At 42.9% G+C, this 25,149-nt stretch overlaps 1 protein-coding gene across 1 annotated transcript in view; it reads right to left on the reverse strand.

The window, feature by feature from the left end:
* The window catches only part of MTX2 (metaxin 2), a 132,112-nt gene that overhangs the window by 35,756 nt on the left and 71,207 nt on the right, over nt 1–25,149 (reverse strand). The window contains 1 exon segment of the mRNA XM_033946811.1: nt 16,479–16,555. Within this exon segment, the coding sequence (XP_033802702.1) occupies nt 16,479–16,555 (77 nt within the window).

Below are 25,149 nucleotides of genomic sequence, written 5' to 3' on the forward strand. Positions count from 1 at the left end.
TGTAGTTAGAGTGTCTCCTAATCCTATCGGATTTCAGCTTGTTCAGTAATCTTCGATGAGGGACGCTATCAAATGCTTACTGAAGTCCAAATATACCACGTCCAGTGACTCTCCGGCATCAGTTGTCTAGTAACCCAGTCAAAAAAAGCTAATCAGATTAGATTGGCAGGATCTAACCCTGGGTGAACCCGTGTTGGTGTGGATCACACAGTTTTTCTTCGTCTAGGATTGTGTCAAGATTCTGTTTGATAAGTGTTTCCATGAGTTTACACACTATAGACGTGAGAGTCACTGGTCTGTAGTTTGCTGTCTCTGTCCTGCAGCCCTTTTTGTGGAGTGGGATTACGTTGGCAGTTTTCCAGTCCAAGGGGACCCTTCCTGTGCTTAGGGAAAGATTGAAAAGAACAGATAATGGTTCTGCCAGGACTTCCCTTAACTCCATGAGCATTCTGGGGTGTAGGTTATCCGGTCCCATGGCTTTGTTTACTTTGAGTCTTGATAGTTCATCATAGACGCTACTGGGCGTAAATTCGAAATCTTGAAACGGGTCTTTCTGGTTATCTCCCGTCTGCAGCTGTGGACCAGCTCCCGGCGCTTCGCGGGTGAACCCTGAACAGAAGTATTTGTTTAGTAGTTCTGCCTTCTCAGAATCTGATTCCGCAAAGTTACCGTCCGATTGCTTCAGGCGTACTATCCCATCTTTGTTTCTTTTCCTGTCACTAATATAGCTAAAGAAAGATTTATTTCCTTTCTTAATTTTCCGTGCTAGCTCTTCCTCCATTCGGAGTTTGGCTTCTCTGACTGCTGTTTTGACAGCTTTAGATCTGTCTAGATAGTCCTCTTTCGCCCCCTCTCTGCCTAAATGTTTGTAGGTGATAAATTCGTCTTTTTTTCTGTTTAACTAGGTCTGAAATTTTCTTTACTGAACCATTGGGGTCTTTTGTTTCTCCTGCGTTTACTTACTGTCTTTATGTATCGGTCTGTTGCTTCGTGTAGGATGGATTTCAGAGACGACCACATATCCTCCACAATGTCAGATATTGCTTGTTTATGTAGCTCCTGATGGACAAAATCTCCCATGCGGTTGAAGTCTGTGCCTCTAAAGTTGAGAACCCTTGTTCCTGTGTTTGTCTTAGGGAAACCTTTCTTGAGGTTGAGCCATACCATATTATGGTCGCTGGAGGCCAGTGTGTCTCCTACTGAGACTTCCGTGACGCTATCTCCGTTGGTGAGAACTAGGTCTAGTAGAAACATAGAAACATAGAAAGATGACGGCAGATAAGGGCCATAGCCCATCAAGTCTGCCCACACTATTTGCCCACCCTCTTAAATCTACTGACCCCCTAAAGAATAATTGTAATTATACTGTCACTCTACTGACCCGCTCATTCAGTCCTAGTGACCCTATCCCTTGCATGACCTCGTAGGGATCCCACATAGGTATCCCATTTTGTTCTTGAAGTCTGAGATGCTGCGTGCCTCGACCACTTGCACTGGAAGCTCGTTCCAATGCTCAATCACTCTCTCCGTGAAGAAGGTATTTCCTGGTGTACCACGGAACTTCCTCTCCCTGAGCTTGAGCGTATGTCCTCTATGTGGTCGAGGGTCCCCTGAGAAGAAAGATATCATCTTCCACCTCTACCCGTCCCGTGATGTACTTAAATTGTCTCAATCATGTCTCCCCTTCTCCCTACAGCTCCTCGAGAGTGTAGAGCTGCAATTTGCTCAGTCTTTCTTTCGTACGGGAGACCCTTTAGCCCCGAGACCATCCTGGTGGCAATCCGCTGACCGATTCAACTCTGAGCACATCCTTAACGGTAATGTGGCTCCAGAATTGAACACAGTATTCCAGATGCGGTCATCACCATGGCTCTGTACAGTGGCATCATGACTGCAGGTTTCCTGTTGACGAAGCTCTCTCCTTGATACAGCCTATCATTTGCCGTGCTTTAGATGAAGCCTTATCCACTTGAGTGGATGCTTCATGTCAGCACTGATGATTACTCCTAAGTCTCGTTCTGCCGTAAGTCCTGGCTAAAGATTTCTCCATTCCAGGGTGTAAGTTCTGCAAGGATTTCACGTTGCCGAGATGCATGACCTTACATTTCTTGGCATTGAAGCCCAGCTGCCAGATCAAGGACCAACTTTCTAAAGTACGCAGGTCGTGCTCCATAGCATCCTGAAGATTATAGCCGTTTACTACATTGCATAGTTTGGCGTCATCAGCGAATAAGGTTACCTTGCCTTGGAGCCCTTGAGTCAGATCCCTAATGAATATGTTGAAGAGGAGTGGGCCCAGGACCGAACCCTGTGGCACTCCGCTGGTCACCTCTGACATTTTAGAAAGGGTACCGTTGACCACCACCCTCTGAAGTCTGCCACTAAGCCAATCTTTAACCCATGCAGTTAGAGTCTCTCCTAATCCCATAGATTTCATCTTGTTCAGCAGCCTGCGGTGTGGGACGCTGTCAAACGCTTTGCTGAAGTCCAGGTACACGACGTCCAGGGACTCTCCTGAGTCCAGTCTTCTTGTTACCCAGTCAAAGAAGCTTATTAGATTGGACTGGCATGACCTACCCTTGGTGAATCCATGTTGGCTGGGATCCCGGAGATTTCCCTCGTTCAGGATCGTATCTAATTTATACTTAATTAGTGTTTCCATGAGTTTGCACACTATAGAGGTGAGGCTTACCGGTCTATAGTTCGCAGCTTCAGCCTTGCAACCCTTTTTATGTAGAGGAACGACGTTGGCTGTTTTCCAGTCCAACGGAACTTTCCCCGTACTTAGTGAGAGATTGAAGAGCACCGCCAACGGTTCTGCCAGGACATCTCTCAATTCTCTGAGCACTCTTGGGTGTAAATTGTCCGGTCCCATGGCCTTGTTTACCTTTAGCCTTGCCAGTTCGTTGTAGACGTCCCCAGGAGTGAACTCAAAGTTCTGTAACGCCTGGTCCCTGGTGGGCTCCAATACCAATTGCTTGAGACGTGCACCCTTTATGGAGGTTAATATTCTTTTGCTGCTACCCATAGTCGCGGAGAGTGTGTTCCAATCTGCATCTGGCATGTTGAAGTCTCCTAGCATTACTGTGTCCCCGCGCAGTGTGATGTTCTATATGTCCTCGATTAATTCCATGTCTTTGTCCTCCTGTTGCCTGGGAGGTCTATATATCACCCCAAGGTATAGGCATTTTTCATTCCCTTTGGCCAGGTTCACCCAGAGGGATTCCCCGGTGTATCTAACATCTGTGATTCTGGTAGTTTTGATTCTTTCCTTAGTGTATAGCGCTACTCCTCCTCCCAATTTACCCTCTTAGTCGCAACAAAGTAGGTTGTACCCTGGTATAACCATATCCCACCCATGCGATTCCGTGAACCAGGTTTCGGATATCGCTATCACGTCAAGATCGGCATTTGTTATCTCAGTCTCTAATGCTAGAATTTTATTGCCCAAGCTGTGTGCATTAACATACATAGCCCTCCATATCTGTGAAGAGATTCCTTTACGAGCTAGTGTGGCTCCTAAATTATCAGTGATATTTCTCCCTGAATTATTGTGGATATCATTGGTACTAACCTTAGACTTGGTAGTGTGAGTGCGACTTGCTTCCTCAGGGTAGTTTCTTACTGCTCTGGGATATAAGTATGTACCCTCCCCCATACTTATATCCCAGAGCAGTAAGAAACCACCCTGAGGAGGCAAGTCGCACTCACACTACCAATACTGTGTGCAATTCTGGAGGCCACACTACCGAAAAGATGTGCTGAGAGTAGAGTCGGTGCAACGGATGGCCACCAAGATGGTCTCGGGGCTCAAGTATCTATCGTACGAGGAAAGGCTGAAAGATTTGCGGCTGTACTCACTCGAGGAACTTAGGGAGAGAGGAGACATGATCGAGACGTTTAAGTATATTACCGGCAGTATCGAGATGGAGAAGAGATTCTATTTCTCAAAGGACCCTCAGCCACAAGAGGGCCATCCGCTCCGCACTCAGGGGGGGAAATTTCATGGCGACACCAGGAAATATTTCTTCACTGAGAGAGTGGTTGATCCTTGGAATGAGCTCCCGGTGCAGGTGATCGAGGCAAACAGCGTGCAAGAAGTTAGAGCAAATGGGATGCACATGTGGGATCCCTTAGAAGCAGGGGTGTCCATGTCGGTCCGCGAGGGCCGCAATCCAGTCGGGGTTTTCAGGATTTCCCCAATGAATATGTATGAGATCTATTAGCATACAATGAAAGCAGTGCATGCAAATAGATCTCATGCATATTCATTGGGGAAATCCTGAAAACCCGACTGGATTGTGGCCCTCGAGGACCGACATTGGACACCCCTGCCTTAGAGGGTTAAGCCAGGGGAACCTGTCACCAGGAGTGGGATCCCCAGGAAAGTAGACTTGGGGGGGGTCAGTAGAGTGGGCAGACCTGATGGGCTATGGCCTTATCTGCCGTCATCTTCTATGTTTCTATGTTTCTATGCACTGTAAAAATACTAGAGCAAGCACGGTTCCTTTTTAAGGACTCAGTCACCGAAACGCAAAATCTATATATACCGCGTATCAACAAGGGATCCAAGAGGAAAAAGAACAAGGAACCGGCGTGGCTCACTGCAGCGAAGAAGGAAGTGATCAGAGACAAGAAGACATCGCTTAAGGAACAGAAAAGGTCAAAAACGGACAAAAACTGGAACAAGCACAAACATCAAAGCAGGTGCCATAAGGCGGTAAAAGGGCCCAAAAGAGACTACGAGGATAAAATAGCCAAGGAGGCAAAAAAATTCAAGCCATTCTTTCGATATATTAAGGAGAAATTACCCGCGAGGGAAGCGGTGGGGCAATTGAATGACCATGGAATAAAGGGAGTGTTAAACGAGGATAAAGCCATCGCCGACAAACTGAACACATTTTTTTGCATCTGTATTTACCGAAGAGGATATACACAACATACCAGAAGACGACAGGCTATACACAGGAAACGAAGACGGGAAACTGACAGGGTTGACGGTCAGTCTAGAAGAGGTATGCAGGCAGACTGATAGGCTTAAAAACGATAAATCTCCAGGACCGGATGCCATCCATCTGAGGGTAATCAAGGAACTGAATGGGGCTATAGCTGAACTGCTTCAACTAACAGCCAATCTATCGATCAAATCAGGAAGGATTCTGGAAGACTGGGAAAGTGGCGAATGTTACGCCGATCTTCAAGAAGGTTCGAGGGTTGATCCGGGAAACTAAAGACGTTGAGTCTTGACCTCGGTATCATGAAAGATGGTAGAGGCGATGATAAAGGACCGCATCATTGATCACCTTGACGGTCTTATGAGGACTAGCCAGCACGGCTTCAGCAAAGGAAGATCTTGCTTGATGAGTAAACAGGTAGATAGACAAGGGTGACCCGGTCGACATCATATATCTGGATTTTCATAAGGCGTTCGACAAGGTTCTCCTTGAATGACTACTTCGAAAAATTGCGAGCCATAGAATCGAGGGTGAAATACTCATGTGGATTAAAAACTGGCTGGCGGATAGGAAACAGAGAGTGGGTGGTAAATAGGCAATACTCGGACTGGAAAAGCATCATGAGTGGAGTGACACAGGGTTCGGTGCTTGGACCCGTGCTCTTCAACATATTTATAAACGACCTGGAAATTTGTACGACGAGTGAGGTGATCACATTTGCAGACGATACAAAGTTATTCAGAGTAGTGAAGACGCAGGAGGATTGCGAAGACCTACAACGGGACATAAACACACTCGAGAAATGGGCCACGATACGGCAAATGAGGTTTAACGTGGATAAGTGTAAGGTGATGCATGTCGGTAACAAAAATCTTATACATGTATTCAGGATGTCCGGTGCAGTACTTGGAGAGACCCCCCCAGGAAAGAGACTTGGGAGTAGTGGTCGGCAAGTCAACGAAGTCGTCCGTGCAATGCATGGCTGCGGCGAAAAGGGCGAACAGAATGCTAGGAATAATTAAGAAGGGGATCATGAACAGATTGGAGAAGGTTATCATGCCTCTGTACCGGGCCATGGTACACCCTCACTTGGATTACTGCGTCCAACACTGATCGCCGTACATGAAGGACACAGTACTACTCGAAAGGATCCAGAGAAGAGTGACTAAAATGGTTAAGGGGCTGGAGGAGTTGGCGTACAGTGAGATATTAGAGAAACTGGTCCTCTTCTCCCTTGAAAAGAAGAGACTGAGAGAGGATATGATCGAAACGAAAGATAATGATGGGAATAGACTTAGTAGATAAAGACAGGTTGTTCACACTCTCCAAGGTAAAGAGAACGATAGGGCACTCTAAAATTAAAAGGGATAGATTTCGTACAAACGTAAGGAAGTTCTTCTTCATCCAGAGAATGGTAGAAAACTGGAACACTCTTCCGGAGGCTGTTATAGGGGAAAACACTCTCCAGAGATTCAAGATAAAGTTAGACAAGTTTCTGCTGAACCAGAACGTACGCAGGTACGGCTAGTCTCAGTTAGGGCTCTGGTCTTTGATCTAAGGGCCGCCACGTGAGCAGACTGCTGGGCGCAATGGACCAGTGGTCTGACCCAGCAGCGGCAATTCTTATGTTCTTATGTACCTAACTGAGGACCCAAAAGCGGAGTCCTGTCTTGCCACCACTTCCACTCTGTAGAACTTGACAAACGTGTGAAAAAAAACCACATTGCTGCCCTGAAAGTCTCCTCAGGGGAGACAGATCTAGCTTTGGCCCACGAAGAAGCCATACTCCTTCCAAGTTTATTAAAAATTTGATATTCCGCTTATTGAAATTCTAAGCAGAGTATAAGTAAGTTTACATTAAAAAGTAAAATCTGGGGAGATACAAACGATAAGACATACTAACGTACTAGGACACTAGGGTAGAGGGGTAGAACTACATAGCCTATAGAAAAGGGAGACATTAAAGGGAAGAACAGTTGGATGTAGAATGTGCCTTGACAGACTGTTTCCCAGCAAGAATGTAAGCTGACACAATGGCCCTATGGATCCACCTGGAAGCGGGAGTTCCACGTGTAACTGAATTCTGCAGAACCTCTGACTGGGCTTTTGTGGGTTCCATGGACTCCATGCATCTGCAGTTCACATTTTCATTAAATTCGTGCTGTACATGGGACCTTTTACCCATTTCTCTGGAGGAGACAGATGGGACTAAGCTTGAGGATCCCATCTCTCCCTCGCATGTACTATGGCACACATTACATGGATGCTCCTCTGCCAGACATCCAGTACAAATTTCACATGAAATGGTGTTAACAAACCCTGATGAGTCTATCCTGGTCAGGTTTTGTAAAAATCAAAGGATTTTGAGGCAGATAGAGACTTCAGAAAACTCCAAGATGGCTCCCAGAAAAATTGCACCAAAAATGGCCTATGGAGATTCATTGAAAAATAAAAAATGCTGAAATATGGGTTTTGGAGATGGAGGACCTGAACCCTGACTCCAGAAATCCTCAAAATTTAGGTTTTTGACACCCCTTCCCCCTTGAATTTTCTTTAGGAAATAATGAGACTCTATTTACAGTTCTGTGAAAGTGCTTGCCTGTCAGCTGTTTATGCAGGTGGAAGAAATCTAATTCTATTTTTTCTGATGTTATGGATTAACAGATGATAGATGTTTATTTGATTTATTAATTATAATTTATACATCTTTTTTAATATTATGGCAGATACTTCCATAATAACAAATAATATAGAGATATGAGTTTTATTTTTATTTTATTTTTTTTATCCTCTAGCTGTAACATTAGTGTTTAGTAAAGATGATTTGAATCTTTTATAAGTTGAGAAATTGATTACTTTTATCTTTAGATATGATTTTCTTCTAGTGTGACAAGTATTTAGTATTTATATATATTTATTCTTATATGTTCTTTGTTTGCTGATTTTAGGTTTTTATTTTATTATAAAATTTATAATGAGGGAATGAATGGATATGAATTTTAAAGGTTGGGAAGATTAATGTTCATTTATATTCTGGATATCTATTAATAATCATTTTATTTAATCATTTAGTCTTCATTTTTAATATTTATTAATTTTTCTAAATTTGTTACATGTTTTGGTTGAATAGGATGATAATTTTATATAATAATTTCTACTGTCTCTAATTTTAGATAATATAAATTATATAATTTAATATATTAATTTTAACATTTCATATTTCAATATTTATTATTTTAATATTTTATTGGGTATCTATTAAGCATAAACATTAATTTATTTATTCATTTAGTTTTTTATATTTGGTATTTATTAATTTTTGTGATTTTTGTTTTGTTTGGATAAGTTGGAAATTTTATATAATAAGTTTTAATGTCTATAATGAAAAATGATATTAGTTATATAATATAATTTATTATTTTCAAGATTTCATTTTATGGTAATTTTAAGTAATGATTTTAATTTAATTCATTATTTTAAGATTTTATTATAGTATGAATTGATAGTTTGCTGGTTGGGGATTTCTTTCGATTTCCTGGTCTTTATGTGTGCTGTCATTCACTTATATTTGTTATGGGGGATGGGTGTGGGAGGGTATATAGGGGTTTTAAGGGAGGGTAATTGGATGTGTAATTGGGATAATTTATATATAAGAATTAAAATCTTTTCAGGTCATTTTCTTTGGTTCCTTAAAATAAATATAAATATAAATGTATTTTAAAATGTATTTGTTGAAAGTTAATGGACTCAATCACCCTATAAAGAAAAAGAAAGCCTTATCTTTTCTTAAAAGACAGGGGGCAGATATTTATTTCTTGCAAGAAACTCATTTATCTGCATTAGAATCAAGTAAGCTGGAAGGGGGTTGGGTTAAACAGTGTTTTTTTGCCCCTGCTGTAGGCAAAAAAGCTGGTGTGGCTATCTTGATACATAAAAAATGTATGGCTACTTTTACTATGTTATCTATGGATCCTTTCGGAAGATGGGTCCAAGTAAAAATGAGCTCAGGGAAAGATACCTTGATACTGTTCAATATCTATGCACCTAATTTGAATCAATCTGAGTTTTTTAAAAACCTTCAACAAATAATTTTACCATCATCTTCCTCCAATTTAATTTTGGCAGGGGACTTTAATGCAGTAATGGACCCTATTTTAGATAAAAAGCCTAGTAAAATTTTAAAATCTTTAGGATTAGATAATTTGATAAATTCTTGTGATTTAAAAGATATTTGGAGGATTTTTCATTTCAATGATCAGGAATTTTCATTTTATTCCCATGTTCACAAATCATTTTCTAGAATTGATTATTTTTTCGTTTCAGATAATTTAGTACAGAAGGTTAAGAAGGCGAATATAGATTCAATTATACTTTCAGATCATGGGGGTATTTGGATTGATTTTGAGATAGATGAACAAGAAAATAATAGACCTGTTTGGAGGTTTAATAATACATTGCTAGCAGATTCCAATTTTATAGAAAAATTTAAGTTAAAAATAAGTGAATTTTTTCAGTTTAATGAATCAGAAGAAATGTCTCAGGAAATTTTATGGGATGCCTTTAAAGCTACCTTGAGAGGACACATAATTTCGTACTCAGCATATGTTAGAAAACAACTAAATAAAGATTTTTTAATTTTAGAACAAAATATTAGAGAATTGGAAATTAAATTAAAGGAAAAATGGGAACAAAGTATTTATCAGAATTTGCTAAAAGTAAAATTTAGATACAATGAGATATCATCACAATTGGCTAGAAAGGAGTTTGTGTCCTATAAGGCAGTGTTTTTCAACCGCTGTTCCGCGGCACACTAGTGTGCCGCGAGATGTTGCCTGGTGTGCCGTACGGTCAGGGCCGCCATCAGGGCAGTACCACCAGTCTAGGGAGAGGGGCGGTCCGCCCCACGTGGACAGGAGAGAGCTGGACGGGGGACCCGCGGAGTTCAATACATCTCGAGCCGCGAGGCTCGTCTTCTGTTCCTGCCTGCCCTGCAGCTAACATATAGCCGATCGCAAGCGTTCCCCGATGTCAGCGCTGACGTCGGAGGGAGGGCTTAAGCAAAGCCTGCCCTCCAACGTCAGCGCTGACGTCGGAGAATACTTCTGTTCGGCTATTTGTGCGCGGCAGGGCAGGCAGGAAGCAGAAGACAAGCCTCGCGGCTTGAGCTTCGTTTTGCTGAGAAAGTTGCAAAGATGGGCTGGGAGGCAAACACGGAACACAAAAGGGGGGAGGGAGTGCGTTTTGGACACAAGGCATGAACTTGGGAGAGAGGAAGGGAGGGAAAGAGATGCTGAGGTGGGGGAGGGAATGGGTTTTTGGACACAGAAGGCATGGACTTGGGAGAGAGGAAGGGAGGGAAAGAGATGCTGAGGTGGGGGAGGGAATGCGTTTTTGGACACAGAAGAAATGGACTTTGGAGAGAGGAAGGGAGGGAAAGAGATGCTGAGGTGGGGGAGGGAATGCGTTTTTGGACACAGAAGAAATGGACTTGGGAGAGAGGAAGGGAGGGAAAGAGATGCTGAGGTGGGGGAGGGAATGAGTGTTTGGACACAGAAGGCATGGACTTTGGAGAGAGGAAGGGAGGGAAAGAGATGGTTGTGTACACGGGGAATAGAAGAAAGGAGAATTTTTGGTCATAGGGAGGGAGTGAGGTACAGATAGTGGCATACCAGGGTGGGGGGGGCGGTCTGCCCCACCCCGGGTTTACATCCCAAGGGGGTGCACAGCTGGCCACCCTCCAGTGTTGTCCCTAGGCCGGCAAACTGCGGCTCTTTAGCCACTTGAGTGCCACCGCCGCCAACAGTGTTGTTGGCGGTGGCAGCATTATAAAATACTTTCTTTGTGTTTATTTGATTCCTATTCAAGAGAATTACTTTATATATAGTCAATATAGGCACAGAGTTAAATTTTTTAACATTTTCTAATGGTGGTGTGCCTCGTGATTTTTTTCATGAAACAAGTATGCCTTTGCCCAAAAAAAGTTGAAAAACACTGCTATAAGGCATTGTATTATGGGACCTCAAATAAGGCAGGAAGATTACTAGCTAACTATTTAAAAGCAAAAAAAAGGAAAGCTAATATAATGGCTATTTCAGATGATAATGGAATAATTCATTCTCAAATTAAAAATATTTTACAACAATTTTAGAAATTTTATGAAAGCTTGTATTCTTCTGAGCATTATTTTAATAAAGAGAAAGATGGTTTTGAATTTTTAAAGTTGATTAATGGGCCTAAAGTTCCTGATCATATGAAAGAAAATCTCGAAGCACCTATAACACAAAAAGAAATTCAGAGGGCTTTAAAGTCCCTTAGAGTTGGATCCGCTCCAGGAAGTGATGGATATACGGTAGAATTTTTTAACTCTTTTCAAACTATTTTGTTACCCCATCTTTTCAAATTATATCAGTTTCAACTAAATAAAGGTTGTATTTCAGATACTATGGCAGAAGCTTTAACAATAGTTTTGCCTAAGCCAAACAGAGATCCCATGTTGGTTTCAAACTATAGGCCTATTTCTTTGATTAATTTTGATGGGAAATTGTTAGCTAAAATATTGGCTTTGCGTTTGAATAAGGCTCTCCCTTATATTATTGGTATGCATCAAACAGGTTTTGTTGCTCAAAGACATTCTTCAAATAACACCAGATTAGCTTTTCATATTTTACATTTAACAAAGGATATGAAAGATCCGGCTTTCTCTGTTTCTTTAGATGCAGAGAAAGCATTTGATCGGGTAGAATGGACTTTTATGTATCAAACAATGGATTGGTTTGGTATTGGTTCTCGATTTATACAAATGATTCAATCCCTGTATAGCTCCCCATCTGCTAGATTATATATAAATAATACTTTTTCAGAAAGGTTCTTTTTAGAAAGGGGAGTTAGACAGGGTTGTCCATTATCTCCTTTGTTATTTGATATTGTTTTGGAACCTCTACTTTTAGCTATTCAACAATCAAAGGAGATAGAAGGTATTCCTTATGCAGGTCGGGAATATAAAATTTCTGCTTATGCAGATGATATTTTGATTCATTTGAGAAATCCGGAGTCAACCATTCCACATTTATTGGATTTGATTGATAAATTTGGAAAATTTTCAGGTTATAAAATAAATTGGAATAAATCAGAAATTCTTCCACTAAATGTACATTGTATAAAAGGCTTATTTGATTTGTTTCAGTTTAGTTGGAAGAAAGATGGAATAAAATATTTAGGAATTTGGATAAAAAGTACATTGGAAGAAACAATAAAGGTAAATGAAAAATCCTTATTACTAAAAGTTACAGAATTGTGTGAGCAATGGAATCCTTTGCATATTTCTTGGTGGGGGAGAGTGCAAACAGTAAAGATGATGATTTTGCCTATAGTTTGTTACCAAATGAGTATGTTACCAGTTTATTTTCAAGAGTCCTTTTACAAAAAATTAAATAATATTTTGACAAAATTTGTTTGGCTTGGGAAAAAACCAAGAATTGCTTTAGCATCGTTGCAAAAATCAATTGTGGAGGGTGGGGTAAATTTTCCAAACTTTTATAGGTACCATCAAGCCTATATATTGCGTCAAGGTATTTATTGGATCCTCCCTGAGCTTATTGATCATCAACCAGATTGGTTATATTTGGAACGGAATTTGGTGTCCCCTATGAGACTTCCACATGTATTAAGTATCAGATTTCATAAATATGCTAAGGACAATATAATTTTATTGGTTACTTGGAAAACTATTAAATTTATTGATAAATTAACAGAGGTACCAATAATGAAATCTACTTTACAGTCCTTATGGTTAAACTCCAAGATTCAAATAGGCGGTGCTGGAATCGCTTGGAAGAATTGGATGCAGGCAAATATTAGGACATTAGATGATCTTATTTCTAATGGTAATCTGAGTTTTCACAACTGCAGCATTCATTTGGTATTTCAAACACTCAACAATATAGGTGCTTGCAGTTGAAGCAGGCTATTCAGATGGGGTTCCCTGAATGGAAAAATTTGAAAACTTATTTTAGCTTGCAAATCCTTTGCTACCAAACAGATTTAATAGGACATCAGGCTGCCCAGTGGTATAAATTGATTTCTGGATTTTTAAATAAAAAACCAAAAAATAGTCTTAGAGATATTTGGAGTATCGAGTTAAAACAGCATATTTCTGTTTCTCGTTGGCCACGAATCTGGACTTGGAGATTAAGATGTACAATGTCAGCATCTATGAGACAAACATGGTTGTTTTTATTACATAAAATTTTTTGGACTCCAGTTCGGTTGAATAAAGTAGATAGTTCTAAATCTAATAGATGTTGGCATTGTCATATTGATATTGGGACTTTGGATCATCTTTAATTTTTTTGTCCATTGATACTTGGCTTTTGGAAGTCGATTTGGGGGCAAATTAATAATATTCTTCAATCCTCTATTCCTTTGACATATGAAGCAATAATTTTTGGAACGATTCTGCATGATAAACCCACTTTGGATAGAAATAATAGTCGCCTTTTCATGATCTTATCAGGAATAGGGGTTCAAATGATCACATCTAATTGGAAAAATCATGATAGGATTAATTTTAGTTTTTGGTGGGCAACTGTATGTGCAACATATAAATATGAAAAGATTATGGCAGAGCGTTTAGGGTTTGTTAAATCCTTTAAGGGGATTTGGGGTCCATTAACTAATTTTGTCACATTATAATTAAAGTGATTCCTTTTTCTTTATGTTAGATTCCTTTGCACATCCAGGGTGGGTGGGGGGGGGGTGTATTATTTATTTAGAGGTATAAATTTCATAATATTCTATAATATTGATGAGTATAATATAATATCATTACTGTTATAGGTTAAGAAGGGATTTAAAATTTTTATTGTAATATTTCTGATGTTAATAGTGTATTTTTATATAGTTGGGGTTTTTTTTTTTCGATTTTTCAAATGTATACATTGTCAAGTTCAAAATATCAATAAAGAAATTTAAAAAAGAAAGGACTTTCTGTCACAGAAACTTCCAGGTGCGACTCCAAACCAGGAAATCTTAGGCTGCCAGTTGGACTGACCCTGTCTGAGACCTCCACGTTCACTGAACCACGAAGCTTGATAGAAGGGGGTGGGGGGCAAATTATGCAGCTGGCTCCCTGATACCCCTTACTCAGGGCGCCTAAAGCTTGCACTCATGTCACTGAAAAATTCAGGTGAGCTGCCTCCCAGGGGAATTGATACCAAGCCCTGAAGTAGCACACCACAGGCTGGTCCTACAGGTCCACCTGAAGGTTTGTCCTGAGAGCTCCAGTTCAGCTCCAAATAGAGAATCCCTAAATATGGGGGTCTTAGAGCACTAAAGCCTGAGAAAAAATGAATGTAAAGCTGAAAATAAGAAAAACCTAGCAGAGCAGATCAGAAACACTTCTGCTTAGTTCGCTTGCAGAAGGAAAAACTGAAGGATACATTCCACTCCATTGGCAATGTCCATACCTTGGTTACTTGGGAGGCTCGCGCTGTTGAGGGTTATCCTAAGCAACAGAAGCAGTTTTTGCTCTTTGGGGATGCTTATCTGTCCTCCCTATCATAGCTTGCTTTTGAACATATTGTAGTGGTGGAGCTGGCACAAATGTTGCAACGTTTGTACCCACGTAGTTCAGTGGTATTGGACAGGGGGGTGGGAGGGTATTGATATTATCCTCTGGGGCTATAAGAATCAAAACCTTCAGAGAAGCTGAGAATCTAGCAGAAAATAGATCATTTATTTTAACCCAATATAACTGATGAGACAAAACCCCACTTATACAGTATAATACTTGACCCTCTAAACTCGGAACACTAGAAAAAATGAGATTCTCTTGCTCCTCGGAGGCAAGAAGGGCAGTGAAGACCCTCACTCTGAGCTGAGGAGGATCCCTCCAACAAGATACCTGATACCTTTGTCCCTTGTCAGAGAGAGCTACTGAGTTCTCAAGGCGACCCTCAGAATGTGGCCTAAGAGCCAGATTCACCAGTGAGGCTAGAGCATGGCCTAAGGGTCAGATTCACCAGTTAGGCCAGAGTGCGGCCTAAGGGTCAGATTCACCAGTGAGGCTAGAGAGCGGCCTAAGGGCCAGATTCACCAGTGAGACCAGAGTGACCGGAAAGCCAGAAGTGACCAGATTGACAGGAGGAGCCAGAAGCGACCAGAAGAGCTTGACTGGCCAAAGAAATCAACCTACAATTACTTATTAAAATATTTATTAACGTCCTTCCCAAACCTGCAGGATCATCTAAAACAATGAACAATTTTCAAAAAGTATGATACATAAAACATATTCAAGGAAAACATACATCAAGACAGAAATTTTAAAAGAATCTACATGTGCTATATATTCAGCTAGTGATGGTCAATGTTCTTTTAAACAAAGACCAAGGCCAGATATATAAGACCTGGATATTCAGTGTTGAGCCATATGTGGGCCCCAGCACTGAATATTCGTGGCTAAAAAGTGCTTCAATGGCCACTGGAGCCTATGCAGGTCCAAGCCAATATTCAGCCGGGGCCTGCATAAGATAAATATATGGACCTGCATAACCTATTTTTAAAAACATATTTTCCCCCTTGAGCCTTCTGAAGCAGTTTACCTCCTTTCATCCTCTCCCTCAGCCCTCCATCTTTTTTACTCCAACCCCCCTCTCCAAATCCCTTCAATCCCTAACCCCTTCTCAGTCTAGGTAGGCCACTTCATTTCTGGTGGTCCATCAGGGAGCGATAAGGACAGAAGCAAAGTCCACTTGCTTCTGCCCCTTACGGTTACCTTCTGCAAACGGCTGCCATGACCTCTCATGACAGATTGCGGTATTTCTGAAGTGCCCATGAGAGATCACAGCAGCCATTTGCAAAAGGCAGCAAAAAAGAGCAAGAGCAAGCGAACTGTGCTCCTGCCCTCATCGCCCCTCCACTTGACTACAAGAATTGAAGTTAGGCCCCAGGGGGGCCCACCTATACTGTAGAGGAGTTTGGAGGTCGAAGAGATTTTCGGGAAGAAGCTGGGGGAGTTAAGAATGGCAACAGGCAGGGGGAAAGGAAGAAAGAGGTAGGCTGCTTCAGGGGTAAGTATTAAAAAAAAATGTTATGCAGGTCCTAGCTGATATTCAGTACAGTTTTTGAGCTGTTCTAAAATCACCTGTTTAGTTATACGAATCCTGGTACTAAATATTGCCAGCACCCACATAACCCCTGGCTCCTCACCAGTTCTGCCCTTGTACTGATCCTGACTTGCCCACTTTTAACATGGGAGGCCAGAGATGATATTCAGTGGTACTGCCTGGTTTAATGCCATTGAATATCAGCGATTGAGTGGCTCACCATGACTAAAGCAGACCAGAGCCCTACCTGCCCACTTAACTTGCTCTAAATATCAGCCAGCATATGTTTAGCTGACATTGAAAGCAGCAGTTCTTACCATTATAAAAGTTGCACATCCTCTACCATATAAATGTTATTGTATCATAGGTGATATTTTTCTGATGATGTGATTAAATCATCTCAAAATACTACTGTTCTTACCTTAGCTTTTACAAATTGGACTATGGGGCCAAGTTCTGAAACTACTTGATTTCCCACATGAATAAAGGGCACTTTACCTGTTACAATAGAAAAAAAATAAGTGTCTTTATGGAATGCAACCTAGAAAAAGAGATTATGTCCTTACTTTGATAATATCTTTTCCAGTAGATAGGGGTGTCATTCTATCAAGCAGGTTATCTCCCTGTGGCCGAAAGCCATCTGCAGAAGGAATCCATTCTGGATTTTTTCTGTGTTCCTCCTACTTCACTGTCAGCTCTACTGCCACCTGCAGTTCGTACCCAAACATGCTAGAACTCCAACCAATCATGTGAAGTAAGGACAAAAAAGAGATACCCCAACAATACAACTGTTCTGCTTTAACATAAACACTGTAGCATATAACAAACCAGCAACAGCTGGCTGGCATCCAAGATACATGAGAAGCATATACAGAAAAAAACAGTTGGCAGGCATAGGAAGGACAGTGCGGGAGTCTAGAAAGACACATCTATCTACTGGAAAATATATTATTAAGGTAAGGACATAAAGCACAGTTACTTACCGTTAACAGGTATTATCCAGGGACAGCAGGCAGATATTCTCACATGTGGGTGATGTCATCCACAGAGCCCAGATGCGGACAGCTTCGCAAGCAGACTTGCTTGTAGAACTTCAGAAAATTCATAACTGCCATACCGCGCATGCGCAAGTGCCTTCCTGCCCAGCATAGGGCGCGTCTCTCCTAAGTTCAGATAGCTAGCAGAGAAGCCAACCAGGGGAGGTGGGTGGGTTGAGAATATCTGCCTGCTGTCCCTGGATAACACCTGTTAAGGTAAGTAACTGTGCTTTATCCCAGGACAAGTAGGCAGCATATTCTCACTTGTGGGTTGACCTCCAAGCTAACCAAAATGGGATGGTAGGAGTGTTGGCAACTTAAGAACATAAGAATAGCCGCTGCTGGTTCAGAGCAGTGGTCCATCGTGCCCAGCAGTCCGCTCATGCAGCGGACCTCTGGTCAAAGACCAGTGCCCTGAGACTAGCCCTACCTAAGTACGTTCCGTTTCAGCAGGAACTTGTCTAACTTTGTCTTGAATCCCTGGAGTGGATAGCAGAAAGAGATGCAAGCAGCTAACCAGTTGGAGATGGTGCGCTTGAAAATTGGATGTCCCAACTTATTTGGATCGAAGGAGTCAAAAAGTTGAGGAGCAGATCTATGTGGTTCGAAAGGAGGCTTCATCAACTGAGCAAGAACAACACTGAAGGTGTTGGAGGTGGCTTGGAAGGTGGTTTGACATTGAAAAGTCCTTTCATAAATCTGGAAACCACAGGATGAGCAGAAAGGGTTTCCCTTCGATAGGCTGATAGAAAGTAGCAATGGCACTGAGATGGACTCGAATGGATGTAGATTTGAGGCCTGATTGAGACAAATGGAACAGCTAATCCAAAACTAAAGACAAGGAGGTATATTGAGGCTCCTTGTGATGAATGGTGCACCAAGCAGAAAATCTAGTCCATTTCTGATTGTAGCATTCTCTAGTGGTAGGCTTCCTAGAAGCCTCTAAAACAGTTGTCTCAAACCCGCGGCCCGGGGGCCACATGCGGCCCGCCTGGTACTATTTTGAGGCTCTTGGTATGTTTATCATAATATAAAAGTAAAATAAAACCGTTTCTTGATCATATGTCTCTTTAGTTATAAATTACAATATTATTATTAAGACTTAGTCAAAAGGAAAGATTTATAAACTATAAAGTTTTACCTCATGCCAAATTGTCATTTCTTTAATAAGACATTAACTATTTTTTCTGAGGCCCTTCAAGTACCTACAAATCCAAAATGTGGCCCTGCAAAGGGTTTGAGTTTGAGACCACTGCTCTAAAACGTCCTGTACAGATTGAAAAAACTGTAGAGTGGCAGTTAAGTTGAGAGGTACCAAGCTGTGAGGTGTAGAGACTGCAGGTTGGGATGAAGTAGAGACCCCCTGACTCTGTGTAAGCAGAGAGGGAAAAACTAGTAGAAGCAGTGGCTCCCTGCTGCTGAGTTGAAGTAGAAGGGAGTACCAAGATTGCCTGGGCCACTGAGGAGCTATAAGAATCATGGTGGCATGATAGAATTTTGAGTTTGACAAGTGTCTTAAGAATGAGAGGGAATGGAGAGAACACATAGAGAAACTGATTCATCCATTCCAAAAGAAAAGCATCTGCCTAAAGTCGTAGAGGAGAGTATATCCTGGAGCAGAACTGAGGCAGTTTGTTGTTGTGGGGAGATGCGAAGAGATCTATCTGAGGAGTTCGCCTCTGAGAAAAAATGTGATGAAGAGGCGAGGAATTGAGTGTCCATTCATGAGGTTGCAGAAGACGACTCAATTTGTCCGCCAGACAATTTTTCTCTCCTTGAATGTAGACAGCTTTTAGGAAGGTGCTGTGAAGGATTGCCCAATCCCACACCTGGTTTCCTGGCAATGGGGGAGAGATCCTATTCCTCCCTGCTTGTTGACAGAACATGGCGACTTGGTTGTCCGTCTGAATGAAGACCACCTGGTTGTGAAGAAGATGCTGAAAAGCTTTAAGAGCATTGAAAATTGCTCTGAGTTCCAACAAATTGAGGTGACACTGACTATCCTTGCTGGACCAATGGGCTTGAGAACGGAGACCATCGAGATGAGTCCCCCAAGCGTAGGTCAAAGAATCTGTCATGAGAATCTTCTGATGAGGAGGTGTTTGAAATAATAAACCTTTGGAGAGATTGGAAGACAGCATCCACCAGTGGAGAGACTGTCTCAACGAAGGAGTTACTCTGATGTGTTGAGAGAGTGGGTCGCAAGCCTGCGCCCACTGAGATGCCAGGGTCCACTGAGGAATTCTGAGGTGAAGTCTAGCAAAAGGAGTCACGTGAACTGTAGAGGCCATGTGACTCAGAAGAAGCATCATGTGTCTTGCTGAAATTGTAGTCAAGGAAGACACTTTGTGGCAGAGATGAATGAGAGCATCCTGACATTGTTGAGGAAGGAATGCTCTGAGACGGACAGTGTCTAGAACAGCTCCAATGAACTGCAAAGTTTTAGAGGGCTGTAGCTGGGATTTGAGAAAGTTGATTTTGAATCCCAAACTTTGTAGGAACCACGTAGTACGTTGGGTTGCTACAATAAACCCTTGAGATGTTGAATCCTTGATGAGCCAGTCGTCCAGGTACGGGAACACCTGGAGACCATGGTTCCGCAGAGCTGCTGCCACTACCACGAGGCACTTGGTAAACATTCTTGGAGAGGAAGCCAGGCCGAAAAGTAGCACTCTGTACTGAAAATGCAGATTCCCCATCCGAAATCTGAGTAATTGTCGAGAGGCTGGAAGAATGGGAATGTGGGTATAAGCCTCTTTGAGATCTAGAGAATATAACTAATCGTTCTGATCTAGAAGGGGATATAGAGATGTCAGAGACAGCATCCAAAATTTCTCTCTGACAAGAAATTTGTTGAGGGCTCTGAGGGCCAAAATAGGCCGCAGATCACCCGTCTTCTTCGGAACTAGGAAGTAACAGGAGTAAAAACCCCTGCTCTGCTGTTCCAGCGGAACCTCCTCGATGGCACGGAGACAAAGCAGAGCTTGAGTTTCTTGAAGAAGGGCGGTCTGGGATGGATTGGAAGGATACTCTTTTGGAGGCAGATCTGGAGAAACCTGGATGAAATGAAGAGAGTATCCTTCCCTGATGATGGACAGCACCCAGAAATCTAATGTAATGGTCTTCCAGTGGTGGTAAAAATGGAGACGACTTCCAATGGGAAGGGGAGAGGACAGAGGCAAAACGATGGAGGTTATGCTCTGTATTAGATGGTCAAAAAAGCTGAGAGGCCTTAGGAGCAGCTGGAGTCTGAGGTTTCTGTTGCCTCTGCTACTGTTGTGGTTGTTTCTTAGGAGATGCTCTTGTGTAAGGAGCTGTTCTCTGTGGAAAACGCCTCTGATAATGGAAGAGGTCCGAAGCCTTTAGAAGTGGAAGGCTTAGGCTTAGGATGAGTGATGGAAGCAAACAATTTTTCATGTTCAGACAATCGTTTAATAGCTGCCTCGATGGAGTCATCAAACAATACATTGCCCTGGCAAGAGATGTTGGCCAGGCAATCTTGAAGATCTGGGTCCATATCTATAGTGCTGAGCCAGGCAAGCCTGCGCATCGCTACTGAGAAGGCAGCGATCCTCGAGGAAAGCTCAAATGCATCATAGGAAGACTGAAGGAGATGCATGCTGAGTTGAGTCAAAGTGGTGATCGTCTGCTGAAATTCTGGAAGACGATGTTGAGGAATATATTTTAAATATTCAGACAGTGTATCAACCAAATGCTTGAAATAAGAAATGAAAACAAAGTTGTAATTCAAAACTCTAGTTGCCATAAGAGAATTTTGATAGAAGCATCGGTCCAAATTTGTCCATGGTCCAGCCCTCTCTTCCAGGAGGGACAATGGCATAAACTTTGGCAGGATTGGTCTATTTCAGAGAGGACTCCACAAGAAGGGACTGATGGGATAACTGAGATTTCTCGAAGCCCTTGCAGTGGACCATCCTGTAACGAGACTCCAGCTTTCCTGGGACAGCAGGAATGGAATAAGGTATCTCCAGGATTCTCTTGAAGGTTTGAGAAAGAAGTCTATTAATGGGTAATTTGAGAGACTCCACAGGAGGACGGCACATACCCATTTCTTCTAAATACTCCTGAGAGTATTTGGAATCAGAATCCAAAGTAATATTGAGTTCCTTACTCATTTGAAGAAAAGAAGAAAAAGATATCTGCTCCAAGAATGGTTGACCTCGAGGAGAAGGTGACCTCGAGGTGCCTCACAAGGCAGAGAATGAGGGTGAAGCTTCTCTGAAGTACTGATATCTGAGGCCTGAATATTCAGGTATTGATAACTCACTGAGAGAATAGACAGAAGCTCTTGCAGGAGAAGAAGCAGATGTATCTAGAGGTGGTGTCCTCAACTTCAGAGTTGGAGGCCTCGAAGAGTCTCGAGGCCTGGAGAGACAAGTCTTGTCTCGAGAAGAATGCCTCGATGAATGAATCAACTGATGTGGAGAACCGTACCTCTAACCAGGCAGGTCTTGAGAAAGTCGAGGAGTCTTTGCACTATGCCTCGGGAAGGGCAATGCCTTATTTGAGGAGGGAGGGCTAGAAGCTGGAGATCGAGACACCAAAATGGATTGAAAGTCTAGTTTCGAGGTATCTCGAGGTACTGACAAGGACTTGAGTAGTGTGCTTATGCTCCAGACGAGACACTCGCAAAGACTCAACTCCTTGCATAGAGTGTGAAGAGTTCTCTCGAGGCACTCCCAAGGACTTGACTCCTAGTAAAGAGTGAGGAGGATCAGCTTGAGGTACAGCCAAGGACTCGACTCCTTATGATACTGCTAAATGCTCAGGCTGGACTTCAGGAAACAGAGTCAAGGTAGGAGCATGTTTGGCAAGCATATTACCAAACTGACGATCCAAGATGGTCTGGATCATAGCCTCCAAATGCGACACTGAGACTTGAGGATCTGGTACATTTGGTGTGGCTATAGTCTCTGGGGAAGAGGAGGAAGAATGACCCTTCGACTTGGAGACATGCTTCTTGGGTATCCTGATAACTACTACTGGCATCTGACTTGAGGGAGGCAGTGACGATCCAAGATGGTCTGGATCATAGCCTCCAAATGCGACACTGAGACTTGAGGATCTGGTACATTTGGTGTGGCTATAGTCTCTGGGGAAGAGGAGGAAGAATGACCCTTCGACTTGGAGACATGCTTCTTGGGTATCCTGATAACTACTACTGGCATCTGACTTGAGGGAGGCAGTGAGGCAAGCGTCTCGTCAGGAGAAAACTTAGCAGATTTACTCGAGGACGCGCCGAACGAGGATGGCTTGATTAAAGTTGAAGCCAAGGTCAAGGCAGAAGGCGGAACTCCTGTAAGCTTGACCAGATTCGAGGTTGAGACCGGGGCAAGTGGATCCATACCTCCAAAGAATTTTTCCACCTGAACTCGACAACGTTTGCGGGCACGAGGTTGAAGGGTAGTGCAGCAAACACACAAGTCTGGACGATGGTCAGGTCCCAAACACTGAATACACCACCAATGTGGGTCAGTGAGGGAGATCGTGCACTAGCAACGGCTACTCTTCTTGAAGCCTGTGACTGGCCGGGACATAAACGGGAAGATAGCCACAGCTAAGTCGAGGCCCGCCGGCTGAGGCCACGAGGCAGAACCCACTGTGACTGAAAATAAATAAGTTTTTTTTAAACGAAACGCGCAAGAAATACACAGCAACCCTGAAAAGAAATAAAACACGAGCCGTGGTGAGAGAACTGATAACTGAGGAGAGACGTGTCCTACGCTGGGCGGAAAGGCACTCGCGCATGCGCGTTGCAACAGTCGCGAACTTTCTGAAGTTCTATAAGCAAATCTGCTTGTGAAGCTGTCTGCATCCGGGCTCCATGGATGACGTCACCCACAATTGAGAACATGCTGCCTGCTTGTCCTGGGATAATCTCTTTCTCCAGTGAAATAGATATGTCATTTTAGATAAGTGGGACATACAAAAGCAGTCCCAGAGAACTAGGGTGGGCTGACTGTGCCGGCCCGTAACACGGAGAAACCAAAAGCAGAGTCTTCTCTTGTCGCAATGTCCACCCTGTAAAACCTTGCAAAGGTGTGTATCATGGACCAAGTTGCCGCTGTACAAATCTCCTCTGACAAACTGCACTAGCTGTGGCCCACGACGAAGCTACACTTCTAGTCAAATGTGCCTTAATGGAAACAGAGGACTGTGTTCCACAGACAGTGTAGGCTGACAAAATGGTTATGGATCCAACTAGATATCATGGCCTTGGAATCAGGTGCGCCTTGCTTAAACAAATGAGCCAGCACAAACAGATGGTCAGACAGCCTAAACTCAATGGTGAACCCTAGATAGCAAAGAAGCACTTGTCTCATGTCTAATCTGAGCAAAATGAAGTCCTGTTTCTTAGAACCAATAGATTGGAACGCAGGCAAACTGACCTCCTAATACACCTGAAATGCCAATACCACTTCGGCAGAAAAGAAGGAACAATGCACATGGAGACTCCAGGCTCTGCAATTCTGAGGAAAAGCTCTCAACAAGAGCCTGGCGTTCCAAAAAGCACTGCACTGATACTGCTACCAGAAAACTACCCTAAGCGTCAAGTCCAAGAGTGACGCTTTTTCCAAAGGCTCAAACGGAGCCTTGGTGAGGCCTCCAAGACCCACGGTGAGGTCCCACCTAGGGAAAGGTTATTCGATAGGCGGAAGAACACAAAAATTCAGAAATCTGGCAACGTCTGGAACAAGAGAGCCCAGAGACTTGGACTTGAAGCAAAGCCATGGTGAGACCATTGTCAAGGCCCGCTTGAATATAGGCCAACACTACCGAAATCAGAGTTGAGAACAGCTCCACATGTTCTTGTGCACACCAATACTGGAAAGCCCTTTATGCTTTAGTGTAGGTAGAGTGTAGTTGCCTTCTTAGACTTGAGAAGGGTGGCAAGAACCACAGCTGAATAGCCTTTGTGCTCTAATGCTTCGCGTTCAATAGCCATGTTGTAAGAGCAAAGTGATCCCTATCTGTTAGGCATACCAGACCCTGAGAAAGCAGGTCTAGATGCACCTGCAATCTGAGCCCGTGGCCTGTGCAAAGACACAGCAGCTCTGGGAGCCATGGCCTGCGAGGCCAACCTAGAGTCATCCGGAATGACTCTTCCTCAATGAGCCGCAAGTCATCGAATGACTCGGCTTATCATGAGCCAGGGATGAAAGACGTACAACAGAAGGTTTTGTGACCATGGTTGGACTAAAGCAGGGATGGGCAACTCTGGTGCTCGAGAGCTGGAATCCAGTCGGGTTTTAAGGATTTCCCCAATGAATATGCATTGAAAGCAGTGCATGCAAATAGATCTCATGTATATTCATTGGAGAAATCCTGAAAACCTGACTGGATTCCGGCCCTCGAGGACTGGAGTTGCCCACTCCTGGACTACAGCATATAGACCTTCGCTTCCAGGTTCAAACCTTCAACTGAAGAAACAGTTCACCTTCTTGTTTCTTGGTGTTGCTATAAGGTTGACGTGGGGCAGACCTCAGCACTGTACAATGATCTGAAATGCTGTCAGAGAAAGCATCCACTCGCCCGTATCCAAGGTCTGTCTGCCGAAAAAGTCTGCTTAAACATTGCCAATTCCCACAACATGGACCACTGATAGTGCCAGAAAATGACACGCCACCCAGAAGAGGAGTAGGCGGCCTTCCAGACTTAGAGATGCACTCTTGGAGCTTCCCATGCGAATGCCATATGCCACCACTGTGGCATTGTAGGAGAAGACTCTGACCACTTGTCCTTCCAGAGTCTTCTGCAACCACAGCAAACCGCTTCAATCTGGATACAGGGGCGAAACATTGGTCCAGAATGGCGGCCATGGCACTGACCTTCCGAAACGAGAATTACGAAGGGATGAGACTCATGGTGGGGAAGAAGATTAAGAGGATAAGCACTGTAAAAACGCTAGGGCAAGCTTGGTCCCTTTTTAAGGACACAGTCACCGAGGCGCAAAATCTATATATACCGCGTATCAATAAGGGATCCAAGAGGAAAAAGAACAAGGAACCGGCGTGGCTCACTGTAGAGGTGAAA

This window comes from Geotrypetes seraphini, chromosome 5, assembly GCF_902459505.1.
Source record: "Geotrypetes seraphini chromosome 5, aGeoSer1.1, whole genome shotgun sequence".
In the NCBI taxonomy this organism is placed as follows: Eukaryota; Metazoa; Chordata; class Amphibia; order Gymnophiona; family Dermophiidae; genus Geotrypetes; species Geotrypetes seraphini.